This window comes from Helianthus annuus, chromosome 10 (assembly GCF_002127325.2).
Source record: "Helianthus annuus cultivar XRQ/B chromosome 10, HanXRQr2.0-SUNRISE, whole genome shotgun sequence".
Classification (NCBI taxonomy): domain Eukaryota; kingdom Viridiplantae; phylum Streptophyta; class Magnoliopsida; order Asterales; family Asteraceae; genus Helianthus; species Helianthus annuus.
The window spans coordinates 29,880,245-29,902,087 of record NC_035442.2 but is presented as its reverse complement, the minus strand read 5'-3'; the positions used below and the strand labels follow the sequence as shown (position 1 = coordinate 29,902,087).

The window sequence follows — 21,843 nt, the reverse complement described above, 5'->3', positions numbered from 1 at the left end:
CTTACATCCATCAAAATTAAACTAGTGTTTTAAAACAACACAAATTTGCTTCTTTAAAATGATAAACTGAATGTCGATTTTATTTAACACTTGATTACCAAATAAAACTTCCAACATATAATGTAGTGGTTTCATGTCCACTAAATGATTTTATTTAACACTTGATTACCAAATAAAACTTCCAACATATAATGTAGTGGTTTCATGTCCACTAATTGCTTGTACATAATTTCCTAGCCCTGACCCGACTACGATGACTGATCCGAAAATTTTAATGTTTGTTTGTAAAAAAATCTTACACAAAAAATGGACCTAAATGAAAAAAAAAAAAAAAATCTTGGGTCCGCCACTGACGGTGGTGGTGGTGGGTTGGTGTTGGCGGTGGTGGAAGGTTGTGATGGGTAGAGAGATCTGGGTGGAGTAAGAATCTGCAAACATATAATTATTTTATTTATTTTCTTTTATAATTATCTAATTTAGTATTTATAAGAAAATGACTAAAATACCCTCATGTGGGGTCCAATTGGTTAGACTTAACCATGAAAACTAATTGAGTTATGGCTAAAAGGACATAACGTGTAAGAGTTTGCAAATATCGAGTACGTTTTTTTTTTTTTAAATTTTTGAAGACAAAAAACACACTTCGCAATCTAGTGCTAACATAAAAAACGACTTTTGTAATTTACTTCCATATTAATTTTGCAAAGGGACAAGAAACTAATAAGTGATTAGTCGATTCAAGCGTTTGGTAGTATGATCTTACCCCAAATGATAACATATTCGATTTTCAAAAGAGAGTTGATTTGCAATTTTATCACTCAGTCACCCACTTGCATTTTTTAGGATTCCACTATTCTTATATCCTTACATCTTATTCACATATTCACACATCTTTTTTGACTCTATCTCTCTATATATCTATGTATGTGAAGCGAGAGATAGAGAGAAAAGATATGTGAATATTAATTCCCTTTTTTATTACGAGAATGAGAGGAGTCCCCTTTTAGGTCAGAGGATCTTTGTCATATTGTTAGTTGGTTATTTTCCAACCCAAACAACCTTTTTTCCTCATGGTTACCTTGAGCCCTGATTCTATATATCAATATATGGATGCATCTAACTATCTAAGACTATTTATAGTGGGGTTTTTTGGTGTTTTTCTAAAAAAAAAAAAACACCCACCCATGCCATTTGACATTTGACAGCTCCCATGGATGTTTTTCATGAAAAAAATGGTTGGGGCGTTCCAAATAAAACGCCGAGTCGATAGTTATTGGGCCAATGAAATTTTTTATTTAAATTGAATTTTAATGTGTAATCATTGCAAGGGGCATTTCTTTCACTCACCACTTTTTTTTTTAACGGCAAACCACTTTATATCTATATATAAAGAGCCAGCAAGCCGCTGGAAAGCTACAACAGAAAAAGAGAAAAAGACAACAAGAAAACCAAACTACAGAAGACTAGAAACATCAAAAACGAGCCAATTCTCCCAAGTGATATTAGGGAGGTTGGACCGATGCTTAATCCACAAAAAGGAGTCTTCCTTTATTTTCTCGACCAGCTCGATAACCCGAAGAGACCTTCCTTCAAACACTTTTTGGTTCCTAGCGTACCATATTCTCCAAAAAGTAGCCTTCATCACGGTGTTGACCAATCTCTTCCACTTTTTGGACCCTGGGGCATTATCTAAAGCGACTTTCACTCACCACTACACTTATTTTTAACTTCAAAATCTTTTGCTGACTAGAAGTCACGTATCATGTCATGCCCAAAAGTGAGACATTTGTTTCACTTACCACTAGATATGATATATGACTCTGTGTAACTAAAAAGTGAAAAGTGACTTACGTTCGTAGACATATTGGATGTCTTTCAAAAGTGTTTATTGGTTTAATTAATTATTTTATTAAAATAACGTTTAAATTAAATAAATTAAGACAAAAGTGGGGTATTGTGTAAATATTTGATTGTTTTAGAAAACTAAATTAAAAGGTGAAAGTGAAGGGTGCCAAACGGGTCGGGTTTGCAGGTTGGTGGGTTTAATCAGACCTGAACCCGAAAAATTTAGACGAATCTAAACACGACCCGAACCCGAAAAATGTGTTAGAAACATGAACCTGAACATGACCCGATTCTTTACGGGTTAACCCAAACCTAACCCGTTTGACCCGAACATTTAATTTTTAAATCTGCTTTAAAGTTTTAAAACCATACTTAAAAGTAGAATATAACATTATAACTTATAAACTACCAAAAACACATTCTCCAGAAATTTTAAACTAGTACCAAAAATAATAAGTTGTCTAAAAAAATAAATTTCAACAAAACAAAAATTATGAAATAAAAATATAACAAAAATATAATATAACAAAAAATTGGCGCCAGAGTCTTTGACGCTTCTTAGACTATGGGGTATGAGGCGGGGGTTGGGTACAAACACCCACGTCACCACCCCGGGTGGGCTTGGGTTTCGGCGTGGCCCCTTGGGCGGGGGTTCAGCCCGGGCGTTGGGCGGGGCTACCCACATGACATGGCGGAACCTCATTGGCCAAGAGCACTAGCCCTTTGAAATTGGCTTTTTTTCCACGCCACCCCAGCCACGCCCCATCATACCCCTTTGAAATTGACTTTTGGTCTTGGGTGCCCCATACTCCACGTGTCGCACCATGCCCTCAACCCACGCCCCACCATACCCCACGGTCTTATTGGAATAAAACAAATATGCTAATCACATCATTAACTTCACACTTAACTACCTTAAATGACCAATGAAATCTGCATACTTTTTTAAGAAGAAAACTTTACTTTAACCTATAAAACCCTCAAATATATATACATTCAAAAAATCCACCCTACTTTTTATTTTTATAAATTAAATGGGTCAACCTGCAAAACATGGCAGGTTTGACCCAAACCTGACCTGTTTAGCTAAACGGGTTCATGGTTCGACCTAAAACTGACTCGAACCCGTTTAGGATAAGCCCAAACCCAAAAAATCCGTATCAAGTTTGTGTCGTGTTTTCGGGTCGTGTCAGAAATTCACACTCCTAGGCAAGGGGCATTGCCCACGTCACGCCCAAAGGTGAAAGTGTGTAATAGGAAGTGTGGCGCCAATATGCTGAGGCAGAGCGGGGCGCCAACCCGCTACACTCACCCGAAGAACCCAACAAGATTTAGGGACTGTTTGGTAGCCTCTGAATGGTCATTAAGAGGCTACCTCTTAATGGAACCATTAAAAATTTTACCAATGAGAAGGTAGAAGAATGTGACATGTGATGATTTACCATTCAGAGGTTACCTCTTAACCATTCAGACTTGAGGTTACCTCTTATTCATTCAGAAGTTTTAAACCATTAAGAGATAGCATCTGAATATTATTCATTCAGAAGTTTTAAACCATTAAGAGATAGCATCTGAATAATAGACTACCAAACAGCCTCTTAGAACGTTTGAGTTTGCCCACTACTACCAAGCACACAACATCATCCGCATAAAATAAATGAGTTAGGCAACGGATCCATAACGAAAACATCATTAAAACATATGGACGGTTAATAAATACGTAACTGAAGGCAATCAATTTGGTTTACTTGAAAGTAACTGAAAATTTATTCTAAACAGTCTGCAAACGTTAAATATACATTACTAATTACAACAACAAAAGACAAATTATAGAAATTGCAGGCTACTCACACAAACACGTAAGTAAATTAGAGTTTTCATTTGCGGGGACTTTTTCCCAAAGAAGATGGAACAATGGGACTAAACGGTTCTCTTGCAGCCGATCGAGGACTATGCAATACTCGGAGCTCATTAACGCGAGGACTGTATGCGTTCATCGATAGTCGTGGACTTCTTACGTCTCTTGATGGTGTCACGGTGGTGCTCGTCACTCTTGAACTACACGTTCGCCTGATCTCACCCCGGCTTCTTGTAATCACTTCGTCCAGCACTTCTCCGGCATCCACAGCTGAAGTTCTAGCACCGAATTCTCCCTCCTGATTCGACAAACAAACGTCACAATTACTTTCTTTTCAATCACAAAAAAAAAAAAAAAAAAAAAAACTAATATTCGCTGATAAGGGGTTCCCAAACCGGTCTCAAACCTACGGGTTCAATAGGTTCCAAACCAGTTTGATTTTCGGTTTCGGTTATAACCCGGTTCGGCTTCCAGAACTGGTTTTTTACCTGAGGATAATTGAAAGGTATTGCCGGTGCCTCCTCATACTCCGCAGCATCCAGATCCTGAAGATGCACGCCTTTGAAAAATTTAGGCAAAATGTACTGTCGTACCGGAACTAACAGCATGATCATCAACGGGAACAGAAGTCCGGCGATCGGAATCCACGTAATTCCAAAGCAGATTAGTAGGTATGTCGTTTGGAACAACGTAAACGTAGCAATCGTCTTGAACGGAACAGTTTCCACAAATGTTGCATGGTAATCCTCCAGAACTCTGCAACATCATTTGTGATAATTTGGTTAAAAACATGTAAAATATATTAAATCAGAACAAAATGAAAGAACATTTGATCGAGTTAAACGAATTACTTGAACCGCCGGCTTGGTGCAGTGAAGAGAAGCAATATCCGTTCCCAAAACTGGTTTCCGGGTAAGCTTTCAATCGCCATGAAAGCGAAATAACCCCAAAGAACCGAAGTCGGAATCAGTTTCAATCCCGGCATTGCTGCAACACAACCTCCGACCATACACGATTGAAGCAGGTTACTGACACGTTGTTCTTTGACTTCAACTGGTAAAAGATCGTCGATCTCTTTTTCAACGTCAAATACCGTCTCGTCCACTGGTGCGTCGATGTTCCCCATGCTTGAAGCTAGTTGAATCGTTGATTCTTTTAGCTCTTTCAGCCCGCAATCCGACGGTTGTTGGTGGACTAGCGGAGTTTGCATTTGATGATATGCTTCTTGCATGCTTCCGTATAATTGCCCCAAGCTTGAGTTGTTTTTCATGCTTTCGCGCGCACTCTCAACGAGTCGATTCCTGAGCAACTGCATATAACTTTTGTGTCAGTGTGTTTTATAACTTTTTTGATTAAGGGGGGTGTTTGGTAACGGGTTTTACCTGGTGTTTGAGAGTAGCGAGACTCTTGGTATGCATAGGAGATTGTGGAATGACACCGTTGGACGGAGGGATTCCGAGTAGACCGCAAAGTAACGTCTGCGATGAATGCATAGTTCATAAGAATCTTATACTTAACTAATGGATAATACAAGTCTTTGAAAAGTCAATAAGTACCAGAAATCCTAAAAGAAGCAAGTCGTAGTGGAAAGATGCCGGCTTTCTCAAATTGAATTCTTTCTGTTGAGCAAGTTGAGACGCGACACTGTGGTCGAAGTAGTACAGGACAGCGATCATTGTTGCGGGTACGAAAGCTCCGAATATGAAAAGTATTGGTACATTTAACATATCCTTGATAACTGTCCAGTTGTCGTATGCACCGGGAGACCATGGGTTCGGGCTAAAAAGACGCCTCGGTATTCCTTTAGGAACGCTTGACGCGGGTGCGTACGACACGGCTGTCCAAACTAGGACCATTAAGGGCACCCCGTAATCTGCGATAAGGCTTCTAATCCAACCTGCAAAGAAAAAAGAAAAGATAATAACTACCGGTTCTGATTACTCATGTCCGTTTCACACGTAATTGCTTAAAATTAGACAATTTGTGACGCTCAAACAACCGATTATCCATTTATATGATTATGACTACTTTAAATAGCATACATACATACCGGAACCATATCTCCATGATCTAGCTTTTCGGCTTTTCAATCCGGTCAATAAAAGGCCAAATGACAAAACGAGGGCAAACATTCCATTTGCGAATCTCCAAGAAGGAAGAAACTCGATTAATTTTGCATCTGATCGTTCTGGTATGCGGAATTCATCCACTAGTCCCTGAGTAACATTAAAACAGAATTAAATCCCGTACGTAACTTATGATATGAATATTTATGAAGTGAAATTCAGATATACTTACTCTGATGGCTTGTTGCATAAAGAGCATGGCAATGAGCAGGCCGAAGAGTTCGCCAGCCACACGCGTGAATCGGTTAATAATGGAACATGCTCCTAGTATGGCTAGCATGAACAACAAGGCTGCAGTCCACACACATACCCTGAGATTTGAAGTAAACAAAGATTCATACAACGAATTCTAAACATCAAGAGAACGCGCACACGCTTGCGTAATCACCGAGAACAATATGAAAGAAGAGAGAAACACACTCACCATCCAGTCCATGCAAGAAACAGGTTGTGACCCAATTCTGGTCTTTGTTTAGCAAAGTTATACATGAAGGTGTACATAAGAACAGTAGGCTCTGCAACACCCAAAATCAACAAAGGTTGACCTCCAATTATGGAATGTATAATTCCACAAATTGCAGTAGAAGCCAATGTTTGAACAGCTGTCAAAGCTCCCTCTGCAAGCACCAAAATAATCCCCCAAAGTTAACAAACAAAACCTCAATCAATATACAAATCACTAGCTTGATTTTTTAAATCTGTTTTGCATACCAGTATTTCGTTCCAGTTGTTCCCCAAATGATATAACCGGAATCGCTGAAGCAAAGAATATATACGTCGTTGGAGCCAAAATTCTCCAGTATAAAGATCAAATGAGAAATCAGTATGACATAACATCATAGATCCAAATTGGTTCTTTTTCAGAACCATAATATTAATACCGTAACGGTAACAGCCCAAGTAAACCGTGTCAGAATCGCCTCCGCCTCCAATGGGATGCCCATCAGGAACTCACGGTTTTGTCTTCACCCGACGAATGGGTCCACCAAGCAAAACCCGTCCTCGTACAAAGGTTCCACCCCCTATAACGAAGCCTTCGTTCTTACATCTGAAATTTGTCGGGTGATAACAAAACCAACCGTGAGGCATGAGTTCCGACCCCCGATGGGTTATCCATCCAGGAACTCACGGTTTTGTTTTCACCCGACAAATTTCTCCACCAAGCAAAACGCGTCCCAGTACGGAAGGTTTCCACTCCTTATAAGGAAGACTTCGTTCCCCTACTCAACCGATGTAGTTAAAGAGACATACATTTGAAATTCATCGGTGAAAACAAAACCATGAGTTCCTAGATGTACAACCAATCCGGGACAAAGCAGACAATACTCTGATCTGGCACGTGGGTTGTTGCCGTTGGTGTGTATCTCAGTTAAAGCAAAAATACAAATGCATTATACAGTTTTAGCATTTCTTATTAAACCGAAAGTCATCAAACATAAATGAATGAAAAAAATGGGTACCGGAAACCTGCACGGAAGCCACCGGTCCAGTCCTGCTTGTAACACTTGAGCCGTCCCTCAAGGTCATTTTTAATTCCTTGAAAAGGAACAAAAGTCTCTTCCATGATACACCGGATACTTGTATAGAATTTGTTGTTGGGTTTTGCTACAATTACTTGGTGGCCATTTGTAGAAATGAAGCAGTTGGTTTGATTAAAAAAGAAAAAGGTAATATGAGAAAATGTGTGTTGAAGAAGGAATGAATGGAATGGAGGTGATTTATAGAGATGGGAAGAATGGTGGAGAGGTTGTGGGGTTTGAGATAAAATAAAAGTGTCAAATCGGATGAAAAAGGAGATGTGAAAATGGTGGTCAAAAGGGAAAAGAACATCCACTGGGATGGATCAGAGATGCAAGTATTTTAGTGATTTTTGAGTTGTGAACACAAAGCAGCTTCAAGATTTGGGAAAAAATATACTACTATCTTGACAGACTACACAGCTAGCTGGCTTCACCGCTTTTTTTATACATATTTTTTTTTTCTTAAGAGAGAAGAAGAACAACTTATGTTGCATTTGCCTCCCTCTAAGTTCAACCAACTTGCTATTTCTTCTCTTTGGAATTTTGTTTTTTGTTCTTTTTTTTTTTTCAACCTCTAACAGAATCAATCCCGAGCACTCTCGAGACACCCACTGGACAAACAGAGTACTCCAAAAGTAACCCGAGTCCATCACCAATTCCGGAGAAAATCCGTTAACTCACCTACATTGGTAATTATATATGTATTTTTTTTAGAACGGTACCTTACATATTAACAATTCTGCTATTAAACTATATTCATTTCGTCTGCTATGAGGACATGAATCGAACCTCACCACTTGAAAAGACAAAGTTTTATCTGACACCTTGAATTGCTAAGCCATATGCCATTTGTCAGTACCTCTCTATAGATAACTTGAGCTTTTATAGAGATAGAGCATGCACATCTCATTCTGTATTTTTATGTGAATGAGCTTTGCATATTATAAAAAAGTGGTTGTGAGTAGAGGGGAGATAAAATGTTATTGTTCATCTATTTATTTGGGGGATACTGTTCATCCGTATTAATTTTTAATGTTTTTTGAAAGTGGTTGTAAGTGAAAGAGAGAAAAAAAATAATGATAGAGGTATAAAAATATCATTTAATTGATAAAAAGAGAGAAAATGTATTAATTTTTAATATAATTATAAAATTGAAGATAAAGGAAGAGATATGAATGCTCTAGCTTATACTGGGCTAGGGTATGTAAAGAGTTTAAAACTATAATGAGTCTAACCCGAGCTTATAAACGTTTTACTTCAATTGTTATTGTGTTTTTCAACGTTTACAAAATATGTAGGTGTATATATACGTATTGTGGCAAGCGGATTAGTTTACCTGTTAATCCCTTTTAGGACGAGATTATGGAAGTCTTGCATTGAGCTAACCCTCAGGATTTTTCTATGATGATCAAGTTGGACGAGTGCACAGAAAATTTCAATACTAAAAAGCTAAGAAATTTTTGTGATACATTAAAGAACAATAGTAATATAGTGGAGAGCTCAAATGAGAAGAATCACAAATTAAGAATAAAAAGAATAAAAGGGTACAAAGGTAATTTAAACCAATCATTTAATTAGTCTACCCTTTATTTTTGTTATGTAAATTAATAAACATTAATCATTTAATGAGTATATCCTATAAATTAATTGTGCACCTTACACAATAAAAACATTCATGCACATGATCCTACATATTCAACGTTTTCTACACCATAATAACAACGTTTCCTATACCAAGAAAACAATATTTTAATGTAGGGTACAAAATGTGTAGGTTCCCAACACTTCTAAATAATTTTACGACAAATAATAATATATGTGTAGGACACAACACTTTAAATAATTTAGTCGCTCCTTATAAAATTGGTGTAGGACCCAACACATTAATAATAGTGAAGGAGAAAATTATGGTGGCATTAATGAGATTGGAGTAACCCTTTATAATATTTAATAATGTTATACATCAAATTGTCTATTCTACCCTTATTAATTAAAACATTAATTGAAAGTGGACAACAATAATATCTTGATTCACAACCATTGATCAAAAAAATATAGGATCTAGATTAATTTAGTTTTCTTCTTTCAAGAATATTCTTCTCAAATGAACCTTCCCCAATATAGGGTCTAGTAATATATGTTTCATGGATGTTATTGTTACATAACGTCAATATTGCTGTTAACCTTAGAAATATGATTAGAAATGCTTCTTTATGTGTACATTGATGATACCATTAATTATTGAATTCATGAAATTTAATCATTTGTAAGGGCTTGAGTGAGTTAATGGAGTGAGAAAGATAAAGTTCAAGATGCTTAAAGAGAGCACATGTGATGATTATGTGTTGAGTACTTGAGTTCCTACTAGTATTGTTCATTCAGTAATTCATATATATCGTTTTTTATTCATATTAACACTTGAGAATTGTAACCAAATAGTCATTTTTTTAGAGATGAGGAAAGGCAAAATATAAGAGCAAGTCAGATATAACGAGTAATATACATAGATTTAAAGAACATTACTTGATATCAAATATGACATCTATCTCGATGTAAATTCTAGAATTGATTTGTAAATATGTCATACAATATAGAAAGTACAAAGATCATGATCAAATTTTCCTTTGTAAAATAATAATAATAATAATGATAAAATTAATACGGAGTTATGTTTGCGAGGTATACTATATTGATTGATTAAATATAATACCTCAATCATAACTCATAAAATTTTAAAAAAAAATAAACTTTGTTTTGTATATTCAAATGGCAAGTTGCATCCAGGAATATCCCAGTATAGTTTATATAAATTAATCCAAGATACTCCACCGTTGGTTGAATGCTGAAGTTGGTGATAAAGGAAGCAAAATGAGGTTGGATTCATTTGTTTACGTAACAAATACATAAAGAAATACATAAAAGAATAATATTAATAATGATTCTTTTATGCGGCCTACTTTTCTTTTCATGTGAAGACATGAGATTGAAATATGGTATTTTGACTTGCCAAAATATAATAATTAATTTAACCAATGTAGCTTTGCAGAAACTTCCTAAATTCAAAATAAACAATAAATTATAAATTTAATATTTTTTATTACTTAGGGCAAAGGTTTCTTCAAAAGAGTGCAAGTTACTTATTAGGCAAAACAAATTGGAAAAATTACCAATATTGTGATTTACAAGAACACAACGATTTATGTTAAGTGACCGACCTGCGTACACACATATATACGAACTCTTTTACTATTAATCAGAAATATTAGCTACAATTAAGTAGAGATTTGTAAAAAAAAAAAGTTATAACAAGTACATATCTTCAAGGAAGAGGTGATAATCATGGCCTTTTTTTTGAATTCTAGTCCGACTTGGGTAACAAAAATTTATATGGGTTTATTTGAGTTTAACTCAAATTAGATAACAGGTCAATTTTAATATACTTATGGGTAAAGTGCAATTTGTCACCCTATGATTTAGTTCAGATTCTAAATGAAACCTTATCTTCTAGTTTTTGTCTAATGACACCTTAAGGTGGGTATTTCATCACTCCCTTGCCCTGGGACGTTAGTCAACCATTATGTTGACCATTAGATTTAGGGGTATAGTTGTCTTTTCATCATTGAAGCTTCCTCACCACACCTTACCTACACCCTTGTCTTTACTTCTTCACTTTCTAACATGTCAATCTTTACCAAACATTCTCCATCTTCATCTTCCACTGGCAAACACCCAATCCACTGGCAAACTTCAACACTCCGGCCACGATTCGGTCCAAAAACACCGAGACATGGAATTTACTATAGAGGTGCAAAACGATTCAGTCCATGGTACGTATATCATGTACATTTCACTTGAATCTTCTTTGATTCAGCTCACTGTACATTTTAAGATTACCCTCGCTTGATTCAAAATTAGGATAATGATCAGGGTGGTGTTGCGTTGCTTGAACAATTTATCCTTCAACTTTGGAGTGGTGTTCCCTGCATCACCCCAACAATCATGTCCACCATCACAATCACCACAGAATGCCATGATCCCAGTCTCTGGTCTGACATCACCACCACCATGACCAAAACAGAGCCTCACCTACCTTCACCAAGACTAGTGTAATACTAGTTTGGTTATTGTGATTAAGGTTCAGATTATTATGTTATATGTAATTAAAGAATGTTTGGTTTGATATTTGCTATGTATAATTATTAAAGTAAGTAGGACTAAACTTGATATGTATAATTATGCTTTGGAAATGTTTAAATATTAATCTTTGGTTTGGTTATCATGATGTTTATTGATGATCATTAAATGATTGCATGGATATCTATGATTATGTACTGCTTTGAGGATCATTAAACTAAATTTGATGTTACAGTTGGATATCTATGATTATGTACTGCTTTGATGTTCACAATTGGATATCTATGATTATGTACTACTTTGATTATGATGATGATGACGCTAATGTACATAATTGTTCTGATAATGATGATCATGATTGTGAGTCTGTGTATTAGTGAGTCTATGTTCACGGTTTGCTGATGATATTCACAGTTTGTTGATGATGATGTATAAATATGTGATGTTGGTCATTATGTGAGTCTATGTGCAGTTGGTTCATTCAATGAGTCTGTGGTTTATATGATGATCATGATTATAACAACTCTCCTAAAATTCTTAAAACACCCCTATATGTCCTAAAATACACGCCGTATACGAAAAACAGACCCAAAATACCTCTATTTTTATAAAAATCAAATAAAATCAAGCTGGTGGGCCTTCGCGGGGCGCGACAGACTCTTCTTGGTCCGTCGCGGGGCGCGGCAAGTGATAAGTGGCGGAACCCGAAGGTGCCACGTGGCACGACACCCGGCGAGCCTATAGCGATGACTAACCCAAGCTAGAACCTAGCCCAGGTTCTCGTGGGCCGCCAGAAAGATAGAAGCGGTCGTCGCGGGCCGCGACCCGCTGCTCGATCAGAACTATAAATAGGGGCCTCAGGCTTCAGTTGGAATTCGTTCATTTTCGCAATCTCTCTCTCAATTTCTGAAATAATAGAAATAATTCTCGGGCATAATACCCACTAAAAGGGTGAAGCTCTGCCTCGTTATAAGTATTATAACCCCCGGTTACGTATTAGTTACTCTGCCCGATTGATCTAGAGCTCCGTAACGCATGTCTAGGCTCTGCCCGACTCAGTCGTTGGAGTTCTGTCTCGGGGGGAGGATATAGCTAATGTAAATTGGGTTATTATACTAACGCGTATGCATTGTTTAAATTTAATAGAATATAACCAAGAAATCACAAGGAAATATCTAAATTAGTAAAGTGAGTTAATCCTTCTTTTTGTGTAAACCTTTTTGTGAGTAATTCCTCTTTTTGTAAATTGTTTTACCAAAACCTGTATTTTTAATTACAATTCACAGTGATTGAGTATTTGTGAATCTACAATTATCATCAGTATGTTGGGGTTTTGTATACATAACTTGTTATTACACTGTGAGTAGTAGCATGACCACAAGTCAGGATTGACAATACTGTGGGTGGTAATTAAAGTAGATGTAAACAAATATAATTGCGGGTTGCCCTCAATGCTGTAAAATGATAAAACTTGTTTTGATTAAGCTGGGATTCACTCGGCAGTATTTCTTGCTGATAAAATGTTTTTAAACGCGTTTCAGGTAATAAAATGTGAAAATCAATTAGAAGCCAGCTGGAGAGCACTGAATGTCACACCCCCAAATTACCACTTGCGGAAGCACCGCGGGGTGTGTGACGTACCAGGATCTTAGCCACCAATCACACTGAACTTTTGAGTATATTTAAATAAAACTTTCATTCATTATCATAAAGTGTTACAAAACGTTACATATAATTCATTGTACACAGCGGAAGCATAACTCATTTGTTAAGTGTTTCATAAACCACGCGTACGTAAACCACTAGACTTGTGTTGCGATTCTATGTATCTCGACCCATGACAACTCCAGCCTTCCAGACAGCAAGTTCCATGATAAAACCCTACAGACCTGCAAGCATGCAGACGGTGAGTTCAAAGTTTGTTTACGTGTTTAGTTACCAGTTACCAGATGAAAACATTCACAGATTCATTATTGTTAATCACAGGCTTACCGCCGATGGTTCCAGATTATTTGCCCTAAACCCCAATGCCTCTATCAAAGCAATGGTCAAGATGGGGGTCATTAGTTCACTCCCGACCTCCACGGTGCGGTGTGAGGGTGCCAAACCTAAATAGCGCTATTAACTAATACCCCGTTGCCCTTCAAGCAACAATCGGTGGGAGGGACTTGAGTGATAGATATACGTGTATTAACCAACAACCCAGGTTTAACATTCCAGTCAAACCCATTACCCGACATTCCTTCCCGGAATGCATGCTTGGAAAAAGAGCAGTGAACTCACCTTAGATTTGCTCGGTATTTAACAAGTTACCCGTTCCAGTTAACCAATCCAAATCCTACCGTGGTTACCAAAAACAGTCAGTTTTGCTTACATATAATACACGTATTCGTCGCACACATTACTCAAGTATCAAACAAACAATGCATATATCACTATACTAGTCCTAGTAAGTATCCGGGTTTATGTTGCATTCCACATACAAGTTCATACCATACCCTTTCACATGTCAAGTGGTTCGGTTCGCATTCAAGTGAACATGTTAATTGTGACAAGAAATCATGCAACGTATTTCAGCCGATTGTCCGCATGTAATCATCTAGCAAGTATTTGGGCCTCACACAAGTTTGTTATAAATATGCGGCCCATTGCTCAAATAATAAGTTAACAGTCTATTACACCATTCTAATAAATGTGCGGCCCATTGCGTCTTGTGCGACTCGATGCATCTTGTGCGACTCATTTGGGTTGTGTGACTCACACCACACCCAGCCCAAATGTGTTATGCGATTACCCAATATGTTCGGCCCAGCATGTACAAAGGCCCAAGTGCTTGTGCGATTCAGCCATGTTGTGCAACTGGCTTGTGTTGTGCGATCAATGTGTGTGTGGTTTGACCAATTCCTCCCTCACCATAATCCCCATAATAATTCCCTCCACTAGTTTCGGTCAGTTATGAAATCAATCAGTTGGGCATTTTCCAAAAAGTTAAGATAGTTCCCTAACATATTATAATCAAACCCATTATTTATCATCTCAATTACAATAAACACAATGTTCCTTCTAGTTCGTATGTAGTGCCCAGAAAATAAGAATTGTTAATTTGTTCAAGATAGACATTATATCCCACATTATCATTCATGTACTACACTAATCGAACAATATGATTAATCAATCAACCATTTATCCTCTAATCATATACAATCAGATTTCAATCCCTACATAATCATCTCTTGGTTGAGCACCTTAAGCATCATACAATCATGCACATATACAATTCCAAATCACTGATTCATTCATATACAATTCTAATTAAATATCAAAGAACCCATTTACTGATCGTATACGATTCGAACATGATTTCTAATTAGTCTAAATCATACAAAATCTCATGATCTTCTTTGCCAATCATCCAACAAGTTGCACATAGATGAGAACGAGAAATCAAGAATTAAAACAACATGTTAATACTAACCGAGAGATTGAAGAAGGTGAACTAGAACTAGAATTGAAGTGCTTTCCAAGGGGAAGGAGAAGGCTTCGATCCAAAGGGAGCAGCCGACGGTTTGGAAAATGAGGAGGGGAAGTGTTTTAGGGTTTGGTTGTGTTTGCAAATTATGAGTATGTACGTATACGCACAAGAATAACACCTCGGGCTCACTGTTGGGCTTCATTTGGGCTACGAAATAGAGTATAAGTGATGGGGGATTTTGGGCCGATAACAAATCCATTCGGCCATGGAGTGTGCGGTCAGGAAGGTGATGTGCGATCCTGATACTTGATGTGAGTTAAACATTCATTCTTATGAATTCACATAACTCCCTAATATTCACAATCGTTTACAAACACATCAACACATTGGTCACTACATACATGATTCACGTAGACTATATCACATAACAACATGCAAAGGAAGCAAGTACATAAACAACTCATAAGCATTCAGTTTAAGAATTACCACATTCACCAGTCAAGCGTTGTACATATAAATTACATCAACGCACCACGAAAAGCTCTAAAATACGAGTTGTCACATTATGCCCAACTTGAAAGAAATTTCATCCCGAAATTTGATAAGCAATCACAGAAGGGTGAAAGGATAGATCAGAATGACTGTGGGTTTTTCCTCGGGTGCCACATCATCCCCCAACTTGAAAGGGAATTTCGTCCTGAAATTCGCCAATGCTATCAGAAGTTGATACAACCGTTTGAACAACTGAGGATACTAGAGCTTACTCTGATCATTGCGTTCCCGCGTGAATTCTGGTCCACGTCTTGAGTTCCAACGAATTCTCACGATTGGAATTCGAAACGAAGCTTACTTCCTTGTCTATGTCTTCGATTGGCTCCTCAACAACTGCAACTTGTCTAATAAAGGTATCACAAACGTTTCATCAAACACTGCCTTACATTCGAGGCATAAATGACATTGTGTGCATTACCCAATTCATTGGGTAGCTCGAGTTTGTGAGCTATGTCACCGATTCTTTCCAGAATTAAGCCAGCCATGCTTCGCAAAGCATACCGCACCCTCCCAGGATGAAACTTTCAACATGACTCGCTCGCCTGCAGCGAACTCTCAGTGTTCCTAAACCTAACAGCTTTCCTGGCGGTCACGCGTTTTCGTCAGACAATTCCCGATCTAAGCAATCTTCAAGAGTATCGAGTACAAGTCTTGGACCTGTGATTAGGTTGTCACCCACCTTAATCCAACCAGGAAATTAGCGTTACAACTCATACGATGCCTCACATGGAGCTGTTTGCATACTAATACGGTAACGACTACAGTAGGGCTCACCCAAAGATAAGTGTCCTCCCAAATGTTTACTAAAGTCAATCACACACATGCTCGCAGCATGTCTTCGTGTGTCAGGATGGTTCGTTACTCTGTCCGGTTGTCCTACAGTGATAAATAATGCTCATGTCTAGATGTGAGTCAAGGGTGTTGTGTATTGCCTGTCATAAATCAGGTATAGCTCAAAATCAAAGGTAACAGAAGTTGGCACCCCATGCCTAAAAGCCGTCTCTCCCAGGGGAATATTCACAAGCTGAGAAGACTCGTCAGTTCCCTTGATTGCAAGACGGTGTGCTGGCTACATGAGGCGATCAACGATTATCCATGTGATACTGTTTCCGTCTCGAGTTGTAAGTAAACTAGTGACAAAATCCATGGTAGTCTGTTCTCATTTTCCATATGGGTGTTTCTGGTTGCTGATACTCCATCTTGACTTTCCCATAAGTCAAACATCGTTTACATACTTTGCTACGTGGGCCTTCACGTCTGGTCTCCAGTACAAGATTCATAAATCCTAATATCCCCTATCAAAACACAGACGACTACAATATCGAGGCCGGTGTGCTTTGCTCAACACCAGTTCCCTAAAGTTGTCGTATAATGAGATCCACACTCGTTCCGGTAAGTTAAAGTCGATAGTGAGCTGCAAAGCTCGTGCACGTTCAAGTTTCATCCCCGTAATCATCCAAAAGTTCCATCCAGCGATGCCATAAACCGATTTAGCTCCTTCGAAACCAGGGTACACGGGAGGCTCTTGTGATCGGTCTAAGTAGTACATTTGGTGCCGTCCAAGTAATGCCTCCAATTTACATCCAAGAACCACGGTTTCCACCGCGGGTTATGTGTCGTGTAGTTCCTCTTCGTAACTCCATTACGTAAGTCATCACATTCTCATGTTGCATCGGCGCGTAACTGGGATTCTGATTCGAACCATCATGATATACCACTGGATCATCAGCACTTTCAGATAAAAGCGATGTTCAGTGCATTGCAGAGTTGTGTTTCAAAAGCTGAAAAGACGTCCTCCTGTTTTGTCCCCCATGAATTCACAGCACCCCGCTGTGCTAAATAGGTTACAGCGGCGCAATCTTCGATAATCCCGCGATGAAGCTGTGATAGTATCAAGCGAAACCAAGGAATCGCTGCATCCCCGAAGGAATCTTTGGTGTCGATCAGTTTTAACCAAAATGGGTCTTAGCAAGATCCACGTGTATTCCCACTTCGTTGATTATATGACCAAAAGGTACCTCTCGAATCCAAAAATTACATTTAACAAGACTTCGTGCGGAGTGGCTCCTCCCTCCGGGGCTCTAAAATAAGGTACAAATGCCGCCCATGATGTTCCTTTCTCCTTGAAATGATCCAAAACGTCATCGATAAATACGGTCGATTCATGTGATCCATAAAGTTGCTGGTGTGCTGATTAACTCAATGGTCATGGTGTACAAAGTCGCACTGGCCGCATTGCGTTCGATATGCCGTTCCAGGAACATTCTCCCCTTGGACTTCCATCTGATAATAGCTTGTTCGTTAATCAATCCTCGTATGGAGGCTTGTCCCTCGCAACTGGTCGACAGGATGTCAATTCATGGTCGAGGCAAACGGTTATTGACTGTCACCTTGCTGAGTTCCCGATATTCAGTACACATACGAAAAGGCTTCTCTTCATGGGTATAACTGGGGCTCCCCAAAGCGAAAACTAGGTCCGACAAACTCCTGTCCAACAGTTCCTGTAGTTGATTAGACAATTCTTGCAACCCTCCTGGTGCAAGACGGTAAGAGTACAAGTATTCAGACCTGCCTCTGGCATGAGATCAACTGAGATTCCGACTAACAGTCATGGAGATAATCCTGGAAGTTCTTCGGGTAGCACATTGAGGGTAATCCCGAACAACTGGTGGATCCTCGATCCTCTTAACGTCAATAACAGTTACTATCTTAGCGGGGTAGTCCCTCCTTAGACGCTCCTGGCTTTCATTGCTGAAATGACGCTAACCTTTGCGCCACTCTGACGCGTTAGAACAGATAACGATCCTCCACTAAGGAGAGGGATACGTAAAATTTTCTCCTCACAGGGTATATCTATCAAGAATAGCAGAAGAAAGGTCGATGTCGAACACTTATCCCTAGGGCTGTAAACGAACCAAACGAACATGAACAAGGCCTTGTTCGTGTTCGTTCGTTAAGGAAATAAATGTGTTCACGAACGGTTCACGAACACTTACCGAACGAGATTTTATGTTCGTGTTCGTTCATTAAGGAAATGAGCGTGTTCGCGAACGGTTCACGAACACAAATAAATTTGGCGAACGCGACGAAGGATAAAGATAGATGGCCCAGAGAGTAGCACTCGAACTTGAATCCCTTATTGTGGAACATGGGTCAATCGTATTCGCTGATGTAAATAATGAGAAATGAAAGGGAAATAGTGCACAAACAAGGTGAAAGAGGGTTTCCTAGTTTAATTGTTAGGGTAATAAAATAAATAAAAGTTTAATAATACAAAAAGTACACATAAAATATATCTAAGTACAAAGATCTTCAATTAAAACACAAACATACGAACATAAACGAACGCAAATCAATGAATGTTCATGAACACGTTCACGAACACCTTACCGAACGTTCACGAACACAATCGAACGAACGAGAACTCTGTTCATGTTCCTTCATTTAACTAACCGAACAAAATTTTTTGTTCATGTTCGTTCGTTTATTAAACGAACGAACATAAACGAACTTCCCGCCGAACGGTTCACGAACTGTTCGCTGAACGTTCGGTTCGTTTACGGCCCTACTTGTCCCCACAAGGTCGAGTTTGCATCCCAACGATCATACGAGGCTTCAATTGACTTGCCATCAGCCAATTCCATAACAAGTTCGGTTTCAAGAAGCATCAGTGTTAAACAGAACAGAGACAAAGCGAATAGCTACCCATCCAAGCTACCATGTTGCTATTATGCCTGGCATCGCCTACACCAATCCTAAATGTCCTTCCCTGAGCATCATGTCCGGTGTTGTTGTTTTTGTTACGCGAATTCCCAATACTGTCGTCGTTCCCTTGTTCGTCGTCGTCTTGATTTAACAGCAGCCAATCCATGCCGTAGGCACCTTCGTTTCCATACTGTAGTCTACTACGAGTACCTTGATGTTGTCATAACTGTTACCTTTAGTGTCGTTGCTTGAAACGAAGCCCTGCGATCTTTCACCATCAGGATCCATCTTTTCACGTTCCATGCCTCGTCCCAAGGCACCATCCATTGTGCTGGCGATTGCACTTTCCACACTATAGTCGATTGCCACCGCTCTATGTCCCGATTATTTCGTGAGAGTTGACTCCCATAAGTCGCTGACTAGGGTTAAGGATTCATTTGAAGTCAATCTGCTGGTGTTCGTTGCCGGTAACCATGGTTGTGCTAATACTGATGTTGGTAAGGCACTACGCTCATCCTCTTGTCCATAGTTTTTGCAAGTTGATTGAGTAATACACGGTATGTTGCGAGAGTGTTGCAGAAGTGATCGCACTTCGGGCTCTAAGACGTCAATACGTTAAGTTCCAGCAAACGAAGAAAGGTGGGAAAAGTATAGACCAATCATTCGTCGCTGCGACATCCGACACAGAGACGTTCGTACTAGCACCTAACGTCCTACACAGTTCGCTAGACGTCCAGATGTGTGTTCAGGTAATACTCGATAGCTTCGAGATTCAAAAGAATTCAGAGAGGAGTGAAAAGATCATGTTTGAGTAGGAGGCATTCATTGCTAGGACTCCTATGGGTTGGTTACGTTTTTCACCGATTAAATAACAAAACAGAACCCCCTTTTCACTTGTTAGACCTCACTGGGACTCACATGCACCCCACATTATTATTATGTGTACACCCACAATAATACTGTGACTTGCATGCCCATCTCAGTTCCTCCTAACTCCTGTCAAATGGTTCCTCAAGCTCAGATGTCAAACGGAGGTTATCAAAACATCAAGGTCACAAGAATCCAACTGCTACGACACACTAACAACACATCATAATGCAAACAAGCAATTCATGTAATTATGCTATAGTGACGAGTGTGTGTCCGTATGCTACATCATAAACAGGTGTACACCAGCCATGCAATGTATATAACAGATGAAAGAGACGAACCTTGCAATCTGGAGCTGAGTGTCATGGTCGTATTCTCATTTTCAGAGCTGTTAGGTTATAGTATGGTTTTATAAAAATGTTTTTAAAACAAAGTTCACTGTAACCAGTGGCTCTGATACCAAACTGTCACACCCCCCAAATTACCACTTGCGGCAGCACTACGGGGCGTGTGACGTACCAAAATCTTAGCCACCAATCACACTGAACTTTTGAGTTTATTTAAATAAAACTTTCATTCATTATCATAAAGTGTTACAAAATGTTACATATAATTCATTGTACACGGCGGAAGCATAACTCATTTGTTAAGTGTTTCATAAACCACGCGTACGTAAACCATTAGACTTGTGTTGCGATTCCATGTATCTCGACCCATGACCACTCCAGCCTTCCAGACTGCAGGTTCCATGATAAAACCCTACGGACCTGCAAGCAAGCAGACAAGTGTGTCAGACGACGCTGGTGAGTTCAAAGTTTGTTTACGTGTTTAGTTACCAGTTACCAAATTAAAACGTTTCACAGATTCATTGTTGTTAATCACACGCTTATCGCCGATGGCTCCAGATTATTTGCCCTAAACCCCAATGCCTTTATCAAAGCAATGGTCAAGATGGGGGTCATTAGTTCACTCCCGACCTCCTCGATGCGGTGTGAGGGTGCCAAACCTAAATAGCGCTATTAACTAATACCCCGTTGCCCTTCAAGCAACAATCGGTAGGAGGGACTTGAGTGATAGATATACGTGTATTAACCAACAACCCAGGTTTAACATTCTAGTCAAACCCATTACCCGACATTCCTTCCCGGAACGCATGCTTGGAAAAAGAGCAGTGAACTCACCTTAGATTTGCTCAGTATTTAACAAGTTACCCGTTCCAGTTAATCAATCCAAATCCTACCGTGGTTACCAAAAACAGTCATTTTTGCTTACATATAATACACGTATTCGTCGCACACATTACTCAAGTATCAAACAAACAATGCATATATCACTATACTAGTCCTAGCAAGTATCTGATGTCAAGTGGTTCGGTTCGCATTCAAGTGAACATGTTAATTGTGACAAGAAATCATGCAACGTATTTCAGCCGATTGTCCGCATGTAATCATCTAGCAAGTATTTGGGCCTCACACAAGTTTTTTATAAATATGCGGCCCATTGCTCAAATAATCAGTTAACAGTCTATTAGACCATTCTAATAAATGTGCGGCCCTTTGCGTCTTGTGCGACTCGATGCATCTTGAGCGACTCATTTGGGTTGTGCGACTCACACCACACCGGGGCCCAAATGTGTTGTGCGATTACCCAATGTGTTCGGCCCAGCATGTACAAAGGCCCAAGTGCTTGTGCGATTCAGCCATGTTGTGCGACTGGCTTGTGTTGTGCGATCAATGTGTGTGTGGTTTGACCAATTCCTCC

At 39.0% G+C, this 21,843-nt stretch overlaps 1 protein-coding gene and 1 long non-coding RNA gene across 2 annotated transcripts; one reads left to right on the top strand and one right to left on the bottom strand.

The window, feature by feature from the left end:
* Window positions 1-3,560: 3,560 nt before the first annotated feature.
* Window positions 3,561-7,793, bottom strand: LOC110884347 (boron transporter 1). The gene is made up of 10 exons (XM_022132053.2): window positions 7,290-7,793; window positions 6,541-6,623; window positions 6,254-6,446; window positions 6,002-6,140; window positions 5,754-5,919; window positions 5,260-5,600; window positions 5,086-5,181; window positions 4,555-5,012; window positions 4,192-4,459; window positions 3,561-4,001 (listed from the first exon to the last, which is right to left on the bottom strand). Exons 1-10 carry the CDS (start codon window positions 7,391-7,393, stop codon window positions 3,723-3,725), a joined length of 2,127 nt encoding a protein of 708 aa, XP_021987745.1. The 5' UTR covers window positions 7,394-7,793; the 3' UTR covers window positions 3,561-3,722.
* Window positions 7,794-10,981: 3,188 nt separating this feature from the next.
* LOC110881069 lies at window positions 10,982-11,625 on the top strand. Its single transcript, XR_002559576.2, has 2 exons — window positions 10,982-11,176; window positions 11,265-11,625. It is a non-coding gene; the product is annotated as an uncharacterized LOC110881069 (long non-coding RNA).
* The last annotated feature ends 10,218 nt before the right edge of the window (window positions 11,626-21,843 follow it).